This window comes from Python bivittatus, unplaced genomic scaffold (genome assembly GCF_059951505.1).
Source record: "Python bivittatus isolate LINGU-HERP-01145 unplaced genomic scaffold, Pbiv_v1 ctg000020_np1212, whole genome shotgun sequence".
Lineage (NCBI taxonomy): Eukaryota > Metazoa > Chordata > Lepidosauria > Squamata > Pythonidae > Python > Python bivittatus.
In genome coordinates, this window is record NW_028277030.1 from 87285041 (window position 1) to 87298056 (window position 13016).

Below are 13016 nucleotides of genomic sequence, written 5' to 3' on the forward strand. Positions count from 1 at the left end.
ATCCAAAGAACACCATACCTACTGTGAAGCATGGGGGTGGAAACATCATGCTTTGGGGCTGTTTTTCTGCAAAGGGACCAGTGCGACTGATCCGTGTAAAGGAAAGAATGAATGGGGCCATGTATCGTGAGATTTTGAGTGAACACCTCCTTCCATCAGCAAGGGCACTGAAGATGAAACGTGGCTGGGTCTTTCAGCATGACAATGATCCCAAACACACCGCCCGGGCAACGAAGGAGTGGCTTCGTAAGAAGCATTTCAAGGTCCTGGAGTGGCCTAGCCAGTCTCCAGATCTCAACCCCATGGAAAACCTTTGGAGGGAGTTGGAAGTCCGTGTTGCCCAGCGACAGCCCCAAAACATCACTGCTCTAGAGGAGATCTGCATGGAGGAATGGGCCAAAATACCAGCAACAGTGTGTGAAAACCTTGTGAAGACTTACAGAAAACGTTTGACCTCTGTCATTGCCAACAAAGGATATATAACAAAGTATTGAGATGAACTTTTGATATTGACCAAATACTTATTTTCCACCATGATTTGCAAATAAATTCTTTAAAAATCAGACAATGTGATTTTCTGGATTTTTTCCCCCATTTTGTCTCTCATAGTTGAGGTATACCTATGATGAAAATTACAGGCCTCTCTCATCTTTTTAAGTGGGAGAACTTGCACAATTGGTGGCTGACTAAATACTTTTTTGCCCCACTGTACTTCATCTCAGGCCCTCTGGACTTTCTTGGGAAAATGTCAAATGTGGTGCAATGGGTAACATTTCACCTCAGTATTTTTATTAGGTGTGATCCCAGAGAATATAAATGAAAACCATCACCATTTATTAAGATATACGCTGACAGCATATATCTGGCACAGCACTGGAGAAGAAAGACTTTGCCGACAATACAAGATTGGAAAACTAAAATTGGAGAATATGCAGCAAAAGAAAAATTGATTGTGTAAATTCACAGCATAAGTTTAACCAAATTCAGGCAGGAATGGTTCCCTTATATACAACATATTACACAGCAAAGCAAACCGAGACACTTAGAATATGATTTTTAAAGAAAAAGAGAAACTGCTTAAAAAACAATCAAAACTAACCAAATAGAAATGAGCAATAATTGCTGATGTCCAAAGCATAGTATAAAGATATTTAAGTAGCAATTAGTGGTTGAGAAAAAATAAAGGGAGAAAAATGAGGGGGGGGATGACTACTGGAATGCTTTTTCCTGTTTCTTTTCCTCCCCTATGTTTCTTCTTTTTTTTAGTTTTAACTTTTTTTTTTCATAATCATTATATTTTCACTTCAACCTCTGCTGTAATATAAAGTGTATTTTACGTAATTACATATATTCTTTTTCCTTTCCTTTGTTTTTGCTTTTTTGTTGTTTATTCTTTTATCTAATTAATAAAAAAATTAAGAAAAACAACAACAACAAAACACATTTCTCTTTCAATGAAATCTGTTCCTTCATTAAGTGTTAATTTTATCTTTTAGCCCCTTTTATCTTAATGAAGAAGCATGCTATCATACCTAACATGCAACCCAAGTAATTGTATTCCTCCTTTACCAGAAACATTTGTGACCCACGTGAGATACACGGCTGTTTAAAAATCATCATGGTTTTTCAATAGGTATAGCAATAAACCTTAAGTCTCCGTCCCTAGGATGACACCAAAATGAGGAAACACGATGCAAGCTCTGCTCTTTTTACTTGCATCACAACGTCACATGCGAGTGCCGAGGGAACAGAGTTTGTGTCATGATATACTTGTGTCAGAGTTGCCTGGCAAGTGAGCAGCCATGTAAATTGAACAAATTAATAATTTCTCCTCACCATCTGTGCTTAAGAATTACTTTTTTTTTTTTTTTAAGTTAGCGTAAGTTGGGTATGTACATTTAATGATTTATCAATATGTTTAGGTTCCCCCTTCCCCAAACAGTATTTTTTTTTTATTAACACAAAAAGCACTATTTCTCAATGAATCTATTTTCTTTGGGGTGTTATAAAGAATTAGAAATCAAGCTGATTTTTCACTGCTATTTATGAACTAGGTGATTGTTTCTTGATTTATTGTTATGCTTACCTGATTTCCCCCAGCATTATGACATTCATAAACACCAACAACGCCATCTGCAAAATGGCCTAATGTGTCAAGGCAATTGGTTCCTTGCTGCAAAGCCCCAAACGCTATATCCTGGTGATCAGGTACCCTGAGGAAAAAAAAAGAGAAACTTTTTAGTTCTAACCAAATTGCGACTTTAAAAACTCATTCTACTTGATATCAATTTTAGATATGCATCTATGCATATATGCAACACAATTCTCCAGGGTTTCAGTATTAGTAGCTCTCTCACCAAGCCCCCAAACTTCATTCTAAGCTCCCCTCAATGTATAGAGCATTGATATAGAGTAGCCTGGAATTACTAAGGCAGTTTCCCAATCAAGAGGTCCTCAAACCTCAATAGATTTAAAATCACAGTTGATTAAGAAATGATCCAAGATTACTTTAGCAAACAATTAATTCTGCCATAATGTACCTGCTGATTAAGCTACGAGAATATTATATTGCACTGACTGGGTTAAAAGTATTACCCATATACTGTACATACCAAGTTACGAAGACATCAGGGCAGATGGAAAAGAGATGAGAAGGCAGGCCCAGAAGACAGAAAGTTCAGAGTATGTTTATCAGCCTGGCATTGGTTAAAACAATTTTATACAAGCATAAAAGACTTACCTTAATTCAGGATATACATTTTCAAGGTACCACTTGAATGGCTTGCAGTTAAGTCTCTTTCTCAACTCCATTCGGCTTTGAATACTATTGAGAGAAAAAGCTTTTCACTGCATCTAAAAACTATGCCAATCCAAAAGCTATTTTTATAAGCAATTTATTTAAACAAGAAGCTGCAGGTTGGTATTCTCTGTAACTTTTAGACCTCAATTCCCATCATTCCAGCTGCCCTAGCCATTAGCAAGCAGCAGTAGTCCAAAAATGGGCAGAGCACCATCTTGCCTTCTTCCGATTTAAGCAAAGATTAAAGATAAGGTTGTGTGCTCATTTTAATACCATTTATTTCCACCCTGCCACCTCCAGACAGCAGCCTCATATAGCTGAAAGCAATGACTGGACTTACTTGCCATAAGGTACATTTCTGGCAGAAGGCACTGCTGCATAATAGAAATTTTTGTATTCGTCCATCCAAACTTCTGCTGCTCTGCGTGTATTTCTGGAAATAATTTAAGATGCAGTGTTAATTTTGTCCCCTGGTATTTCTTTATTACTTTGGATAGTGAAAAGCCTTTCACTTTAAAGACACCACTATGCAGAATAAGATACAGTGATACCTCAAAAAGCGCAACAATTTCTTGGTTTGGCACTGCTTAGCTCCTTTCTTCAGGGTTTGTCTTTGTGGAAGGAAAACGGCATGAAGGACCACTAATTCCTCATCATTCTACTTTGGCTATGAATCAGACGACAAAGTCCCTACCCTTGACTAAAGAGTGCATCTACCACTGTCTCATACTCCAAATTCCTGGCTAAATAGGAGTAATAATAATTTATCTTGTACAGAGACACATTATCACTTTTTTAGACACTGTGACTTTATGCCTTCAGCACACCTGTGCTCTCAGAACAGCTCACGTTAAAAAACAGATTATATAGACTTTTCTAGCCTCTTTCATCAAGTCATTCTAAAACCACTGGAAGAACTGGGAGTAGAAGGGAAGTTTCCTCATGCACTTTTAACTTCTAAAGCCTGAGGAGCACATTTCTGGCTATTCAGAAGATTGCTGAATTTCCTTTGCTCAACTTGATTTCCTTTGTTCGTAGCTAGTCCTTAGCATGCCCCAAATCCTATGACTTTCCTAACCAGGATGCCTTCCAGATACATGAAAGGCAACTCCCAGATTTCATCAGCCATGTGCCACCTTACTAAGCAATTTTGGTAGAGAGACTAACATTAGATAATTAATATATACAGAACTTGAATATATGTTGGACGGACACTGATTCTTTTTCTTTTTTTTAACAGAAGAAAAAAAAAACCTGCTGGATCACCAAGGAATATGTTAACACATGGATGCTGTATAATAAATGCTGTTTCTAGAAACAGTTTCCAGATTAAAAACACAGTATATTAGACCACTTATAACACCAAGGGATTTGCTATATTTTAGTTCATTACATTATTCTGGCAGTTTATTTCCAATTTTAATGATAATGTTGAAGTTTTCAAATAAACTAATCAAACACTACTTGCAAGCTTTTGCTGTTTGATAAGCAATTTTATAATGCAGATAAATAACCTGCCAAAAAAAAAAAAGCATTGTACATTTCTGCCGATTGTTATTTTTCTGGTTAAGGTCTTGGCTTCACTATTTTGTGAAGGGTCCTGTCTCCTAGCTGCGCTAACAACCATTGATTGTGACACCCTCCTTGTCTGCTGTATATTTTAATTTTTGTTATTTATAATGGAAATTTGTTTTTAATTAAATTTAAGATTTTTTGCCACTCAGAGTCACTTGCTGAGATGGGTGGCCATACAAATTGAATGAATCAATGAATGAATACATACATACATACATACATACATACATACATACATACATTTTATTGACTCTTAAAAGTACCTTGCAAAAACAGTACCGCTTCCTCCTGGAAAGGTGTAAGGATGTTGCTTACGGAAGACATGGCCAACTCGGCTGCATGGGATGATTTCAAGACTCCCACCACACTGCCACACACGGAATGAAATCTCTGCATTCGGAAAATAACCAATAAAACCGCACAGAAGATAGAATCAGATAAATTTTTTAAATCTTCTTATGCACCCTTCTTTTCCATCTAACACGTTTAAAAAATTCCTGAAAATTCCCCTGCTTTTAAGGGATAGAGAATCATGTTCACCTTTTAGCTGAAAAATTAAGCAAATTTATGTAAACCATGAAGTTATTACATTTCTCTATCCAAAATGGGCCACTTTTTGTATTTGTAGTTCAAATAAGTAAACTGTGGCCTAAAATCCAGTGTTTAGCAGATAACCACAATAATATGGACATCATACAACTCCTTAGCTTTTATATGAACATCTGTCAGAATGAGAAAATGAGTTTGAGATGCTATAATTAAGTATAAAATCACAAATGATTTTAAAATATCAATTTCCAGACTGATAATCCAAAATTAGCTTAATTGGTTTAAAGTAAATATCCAGATGATGACTATGCCTATGAACTACATGCCCTACTTTTCAGTATTTAAAATGCATGGAGTATCTTTATAACCTTGTTAAATGAAACACTTTGGCAAGTATTTTTTTAATTAGCACAGAATGCATTTCAAGTTATGTATGGCTTTTAAAAAGATAAAAGATCCTGTGACTGCTTTGTTCAAATATAACACTGACCTTCTTCATACTTATTTTTGACAGAAAACTCTAATTTCACAATGGAACCCTGCTGTGGCTGAATGTTTGCCAATAACCCACTTAAAGTATTAACTGCTGTTTTAATTCATTCTAGGCAGAGATCTAAAGGCATGGCCTGGCAAAAATGAGGTTATGATATCATCTCCTATGCTTCAAAAACAATGCTCTGAGTAAAAATTCATACCTAGATTTTCTCCACCCCATACATCCATCATCATATCATACTTTCCTAACTCTTCAAAATAAAGCTTGTCCATCACAAAGAGTCCACCGGCTATCATTGGTGTTCTAAAAAGAAAGAAGGGATAAGAGCAGATATGGTACATTATGTACTTGCACAGGATCTTAAGATTCCAACTATTTTCTGCCCATACTTTAAAACTATTCAGTTCAGTCCTCGCCATCTATATTGATTGCTGCAATGGAAAATTCTATCGCATGAACTCAAGATTTATTTTTGACCAACTAGGTCTTAATTCCTTAGATGTATAACTGGTTACAGAAAGTTTCTGAAATGCTTTACAAAGTAATACACAATAATATCCTATTTAAAACCAAGCCATATTTATTCTGCACCACTGTCCAGTTTAAACAGATACCCTGCTACCTTGTAAGCTTTCAAGTCTATCCTTTTATAATGTAAAATTTACTTTTAGTGAGAGCAGTGATTCATGCATAACAGAATTTTGTAACAGTACCAATTTTGGTACTTGCATGGAAGAGAAATGATTCCTTTTGTAATACTGGAAAAAATTAAATTTCTGCCTATCTGCATATATCTATTTACATTTTTACTAGTAGCAAGAATCAAATTATGAACACAACAAAAATATATATGATTTTATCTTGTTACACCTTCTTCTTGGTATCAGCACACTAAAGTGAGAGCAAGTAATTCTCTATTTGCTGATCTGACACCATGTTAATTAGAAAGCCTTGCATCATTTGTTCTACTTTCCAGGTATGATTGCACAACAAGAAATCAATCCAACAAATCAAGGCTCATACAGAATAGATTTCAATTCCACACATGCTGTTAAGCATTATCATTTGTTTTTTGGTAATTGATACAATTGCGTCTTATGCAGTTACTATTTTGCTATTTATTATTTGCAGTAATAGTTTCATATAATAATGCAGTATGTTAATAAAGAGTGTCAATGCAATACATTTGCTGTAAGATAAGAAAGTGACAGAAACTAGTAATGTTTGTCTTCAAGTACTAGTGTGCAATATATTGAAACATCATTTGCATTTGGCAACACTGGATTTTGTGTTTTATGAGGCATCAATTAATTCAACAGCAGTCTGCTGAGTCTAACTTCGGAGATGGTAACTCAAAGTTGCACTTACTAAGAACAACAACATTGTTTTGAGAGGGGAAGGGTGTTGGCAGGAACATACTTTATGGGAGCAACTGGGTTTCCTTGCCGTGCTCTTCTTTGCTCAGGTGTCATGTAATCCCACTTGAATACCAAATTCCAATCAAAGCCTAAGAGATTGCAGGAGGGAACAGAAGGAAAAAAGGGCAAAGTCACAATATACATGCTGGATATTAATAATACCTTTTGCCTAAATAAGTGGTCCTTGAATTATGGATTGTTGATATGAAGCTTTTCAGCTAGGGCTTTAGTGAAAACCAGCTGGATGTAACTCCAGACTCACTTTATCTGCAATTTCTTTACTGTTGTATGACACTTTCATAAACAGATGCAACAGAAGATAAGAGGACATTGGTAAAGTCCTAAAACAAAATTGAGTGCTTTTTAAGTAGAAAAGTGAGATTATAATAATTTAATCAATAAAGTAAATAATGTTCAGTTTATAAGAAAAACCACACTAGCTTTTATTTCCTAATTCCCATCCTCTTTTATGTGATTGCAACAAAAAATATTCTTCAATGACAACGTAATTTAGATAGCAAGAAACCCTGACAGGTTTCTCAGTTTTGAGACATCAACAGGCAATCTGAATATTTATTCAGTTTGATTTTTGTGTATTTTGCAATACTTTGAAACTGTTTTGACTTATTTTGTGCTTGGAGGAAATCACAAAAGGAATCTGCATGTAAACAGCAGGTATCAGCAGATCTGATCAGGAGATGGCACTGAAATCAGAAGCCAGGATTTTTGTTTCCTGCCTTCCCTGCCAATTTTTCTACCTCCAGCTGCTATTTCCAAAATTGTTATTTTAGCTTCTCCACTCCCACAGCAGATACCATCTGACTACATTTGAAGGAATGGCAATCCACTAAGACCCCCTCAGGCTCCATGGGAACCATCTGTTGCTTAAACTTCTCTTTTCCAAGAACTGTCTTTGGCAGCAACCATTTTTCCAGCTATCATACAAAATCAGAATATAGCAATTTGGGGGCGGGGGGGGGGAATGCCTGGGTTGGACCACCTCCTGCCAGCTATCCTCCTGCTCATATTGTCTAGCAAGTAGCAACTTTCCTTCAGTATTGCAGGCAACAGAAGCAGCCTGCTATTATGATAACTTTCCCCTCTGTTAATTTGTCAGAACGTAGGCTGCTGGGCCCTTCCATAAAAGGTGGATTAAAAAATATCTTCCTGTTTAACATGCTAAGCATCCTGTAGCATGGTCATTTCCCAAAGATGCCACAAGTGCTACATTTGCACACAATTTTTCAAAAGCCGTTTAGTTGCATTCTTAGCATTTTTGCACATAGGACTTTCAGGTATCCAGCAGCACTTTTCATGATGGGTGCACAATAAATAATCTTTCTCTTCCACACTTCAATATATACATGAAACCATATGGGGTAATCACCTGAAGTTTAAATATACTTATGTGCCAGAGTAGATGATTTGCATTTACACAGGCCCAAAGCCAACTTGTTAAGCAACATTGTTATGTAGGTCTACCACAAATACACAAGCATTCACATATCCAAAAGCTGGGGTACAGATGAGTATGGGATTTTAATAATTATATATGTAATTATAAGATTAGTATAGTAATCTCAAACTGGATCTGTACAGACTATTTATTTTAGAGATTTGAAGCAGGTCTGTATGATGCCTTCTCAGCTGGTATATATACAGGTTTCTCAAAAGAAAGAGCCCACTATATGGGTTGGCTCAAATCCAAAACTCCAGGGGCATTAAGTTGATACTGACTGACCATAAACTAATCAATATTTATTAGCCCAGCTTACATTATAGGGTTGTGAGGATGGAGATGCTGGGCAGGTGGAAGGAAAGTAAATATTCATCAACAGTGGCAGGATATAGTATACAAACTAACTGGATTGTGCAAAGGGATAGTGGAAATTGCTCTGATTAGACTTTTCAGAACAATTAATACATTTTAGCAGCAAATGAAGCCCAAAGGTAAAACACTATAGCTGCATAGCAGAGCAAGCTTTTAAATGGCATTAAAACATTTTTTTAGTTTCCTCCACACCTGAAATTCTTATAAACTTTATTTTACTGTCCAGAGTTGCATGCTAATGGAACAACATACTAAAGAAGATCCAATTTCCAGTGTTTGCATTAAACCTAACCATTTCATCTGAAAAGCATGCTTCATTTCAATACTATACTGTAGTGGGTAATAGGGCAACACACTGAGACCATCAAGTCTTCATTTAAAGTAGAAAGATTAAATTTCACTGTATTTCATTATATGAAATACCATTAATTTAAGTGTGAAGATAAACGCAATCGTGAAGGCAAAAGCTCTAAGTGATATATACTATAGTAAACATTAGGGGGCTCCTTTGGAACACATATCAATAATAGTGCACAGGAAAACCTGAAGTGTCAGTGGTATTAAAGAAATACTACTGACACTAATACATGACATGAATACATCAGCCCAATTTGATTAGAGGTTAATAGCAGACTGTGCATTGAGATGATCTGTACACTCCAAGGCAACACAGATGTCAGGTTTTTATTTTTTCATACTGAAATAAAACCATCACCATCTAGAGTTCAATATCTCCTTTTTCAACCCATTCACAACCACATTTGATCCCAAATTGCATAATTACTGTACAGTATGTAATTATCCTGAGAATGGCAATATATGAACAGCACTCTCATACTCAGAGATTCTACCTATTATGGCATCTCAAAGTAGACTGCTATGATCATCAAATATCCAGAGCAACAGTCACAACAGATACTATATTTCAACATGCAACAGAATACCTAGGAGAGGTGATTGATGATATCAAGAATACAAATGTGTTCTTAATCTTAGCTACCACAGACTTTGACAGCAATGCCTCTGAATATTATCGGTGTTCCAGATTTCCCTCTTTGCTCTTCGCTCTTGAATTCTTCAAGAAAATTCAAGTCTAGGCTTTCCTAATTCATTTTACAAAAGAAAGCTTCACACAAAGGACAAAATATGCAAACCTTATTTCAAAAATCAATGCTGTGTGTTCTTTCTTATGTTCTTTTATATCCTCATTACTATGAGACTGGCCATTTCGCCATTGCCATTGCTTTTTATATTGCAATTAATTCCTTTCAGAGAGCTAAACAGAAAGTGCATTTGTTTAGCCCTTCACATTATGCCAGATTTTAGCAAAGCACATTTACAATGCTATTTTACATGGACACATAAGCACAGTTCTTTTCTTACATTAGATGGAATGAAGAATCATGGTCTTATCTGAATTGTCAGGGAGCAGTAGCTAGATACCTACATAACATGAGTACAGGTGTCAATGGAGGAGAGAGGTAAATGGCAAAGCATTCATCAAAATGTAAAAAAATGCAATTTCTGTACTTGCATCAGATGTTGAAATACAAATATGTAAGGGTAGAATTTGCATCATGATGTCATGATATCATCATTTTGATGCAAACTTGGCTTGCTGTAGACACCTCTGAGCATATTATCCTGCAGCACTTGATGGAAGCATCAAGAGGAGGAGGGTGCAAAATATTCTGAATTTGAAACAATTGTTTTGATTTCAAAACAGGGGGTTCCAAAAACTCCAGGAGTGATTTGAGTTCAAAACAGCTCTGGATCAAGTTTGAAGCAGCCATCTCAGGGTTCAAATAAGAATGTTTAAAGATCAACACACTTGTAGAATAGCTCAAGCAACCCACTTCAAACTTAAAGCAACCACTTTGAAATGAGATCAAAATATTTTGAGTACTCATGACCAAGGGGTTTGGAATTAATAATCAATATGCTGGCATTTCCAATCTATTTCCTCTTTTTCATCTACTTAAGTAAAGCAATTCACATTCTGCTAGATGAAATTGACTCCTGATGACTGCAAAGGCACAACCATATACCTTTCTTAGCAGCAAGGCAGATGTGATTTGACACTACCGTCTTCTGGGATGCTCTTTCAACTTCTCAGTTTAGCTGACAGGCCTAGAATTTTCATGGTAGTCTCCCCCATCTAAGCGCTGATCAGGTCTGATCTTGCTTAGCTTTTCTTGAGGTCAGCTTGGTGCTGCTAGCTGAGCTGAATGAATGTTACCACAAGCCCAAGAATGGCAAACTGATAGTCAGCGGCTGAGCTGATCCTAGAATTTGATTTCATCCTAATCTGGATATAGTTGTATTTCTCCTTTATGGACTAGACTTGCAGCTCCGGAACCTAAATCTGCTCCCAGATACTGAACTCACACATCACTTATGAGAGAAGATATTTTTATCATTTTCATCATCTGCTGCACCCCTTCCTGTATTATACAGGAATGCTTTAGAAAGTGAGGAAAGGAAAACAGATATTTTATTTCAGTTTCCAGAATCTCCCTGACAAAACTGACACACAAACCTCAGAGATTCAGAACTGGCAGTTCCGAATCTGAGCCCAACGGCACTATAAAAACGTGGACAGTTGTTTTGTACTGTGTCAGGATATTTGTATGTATTTTCTACAGCATCTCTTCAAGACCTTAGGCAGAAATGTTTTCCATGCCTTGCATCTGGTTCTTTTAGCAGGCAAGGCTTTATTTTCCTGCAAGATTTCTGTTGCACACTGATTAAAAACATGAAAACTCAAACAATTACTACTTTAAAGAATGGAAACCATTGATGGACTATTTGCAAAATGCAGGTGGGGTGAAGCTTACATGGGGATTTGAGGATTAGATTATAAATGTAATGGGATATATTTAGACAAAGAATTATTCTTATTTAATGTATTAAAAACTAGCACTTATGATAGCCTTATTATTTCTAAGACTAGAGATAGATTGGAAGTTATCTATTTTTCATACCTTTTCCTCTTTTACTTTACTTCACTTTTTCTTCTCCTTTTCTTTATATTTTGTATTTCAAATTTTCTTTTCTATTTCTAACTTTTAAATACGTATCTTTAAATTTTCAATAAAAGATTATAAACAAAAACATGAACATGATAATTCCTCTAAGGACTGGAAGCATGCTCTGACATTTTACTCCATTTATATATAGAGAGATATGTAGGTATACATTTCTCAAGTTAGTGTTTAGATATTGAGACACATTTAGAGACACTGGAAAGACTTCGTATTCCAATAAAATACATACCGCCTTTTAAATCAGCTGAGGCCCCCACATATTGGAAATTGTCCATATTAATTACATCAATTATAGGAGACACAACTCGGGTCTTGTCCTAAAATAAATTTCAAAATAAAGGTTAATGAATAATAGCCTCTTGTGTTGTTTTGCATGTTACAAAACCCGTTATCTTCTTCCCTGGAAGGCTAGATTTTAAAGAAAACATATAGAGTAAATGGCATTGAAAGTAGTAGCCCCCCACCAAAAAAATCCTCCCTGCCAGGTCTGTGGCAATTAAGCACAGTAAGACTTACTGGGTGCTTTGCTAACTCAGTCCAACACTCAAGGAAATTAAACATTTTAAATCATATAGGGATAGATCTTAAAAAGGCCTACATGACATAGGGCCTGGTTAGTTGAGGGACCACCTGTCTCCCATAGTATCTGCCCAACCAGTTTGATCTGGGAGGGATGGCGTGCTCTGGGTTCCATCAATTAAACAATGCCACCTTTTGGGACCTTGGAAGTGCAACTTCTCTGTAGCAGCACCTGCCCTCTGGGATGAGCTTCCTCCCGAAATTCAAACAGCTCCCATCCTACTGGGATTTCAAAGGGCCTTAAAAGACCTGGCTCTTCACCCAGGTCGGAGAGGACAACTGATGCCCTTTTCTTCCCTTCTGTTCCCCTATGCCATTAGTGTCCCTCTGTCTTGTGCTGTTTTTATGTGTTCTGTACTTTTCTTTGTTTTTTAAATGTTTTAACAATTTTAAACTGCCCAGAGTTGCTGGGAGTTGGGCAGCATATAAATGTAATATATTATTGTTGTTCACACAGTCAACCAGATGTTTAGACTAGATTTGGCATTTTTATCCACCTATCGGGCCCTTCCCAAGGACCTGGAATAGGCTGATGTTGTTTGATGGTGTTAAAGGTATCATTGTCACAGGATATAAGCTGTTCCGAATAAAGCTGCCTTTTGCAATTGACTATGGTGATTTTGTCAATACTGATGGTCTTCAAGTGGTACTCCAGATGTTTGGGATTGCACCCAAGGCACCTATTACTATTACTATTACTATTGGTATTATTATTATTATT

At 36.3% G+C, this 13016-nt stretch overlaps 1 protein-coding gene across 2 annotated transcripts in view; it reads right to left on the reverse strand.

Moving 5' to 3' along the window:
• GALNT2 (polypeptide N-acetylgalactosaminyltransferase 2) overlaps positions 1-13016 on the reverse strand; it is a 72934-nt gene that overhangs the window by 7799 nt on the left and 52119 nt on the right. For both annotated transcript variants that reach the window (XM_088143398.1, XM_088143400.1), the window contains 7 exons: positions 11946-12033; positions 6840-6927; positions 5620-5723; positions 4639-4765; positions 3141-3233; positions 2741-2824; positions 2087-2213 (listed from right to left, as the gene is read on the reverse strand). In XM_088143398.1, the coding sequence (XP_087999524.1) occupies positions 2087-2213; positions 2741-2824; positions 3141-3233; positions 4639-4765; positions 5620-5723; positions 6840-6927; positions 11946-12033 (711 nt within the window). The remainder of the gene's footprint in view (positions 1-2086; positions 2214-2740; positions 2825-3140; positions 3234-4638; positions 4766-5619; positions 5724-6839; positions 6928-11945; positions 12034-13016) is intronic.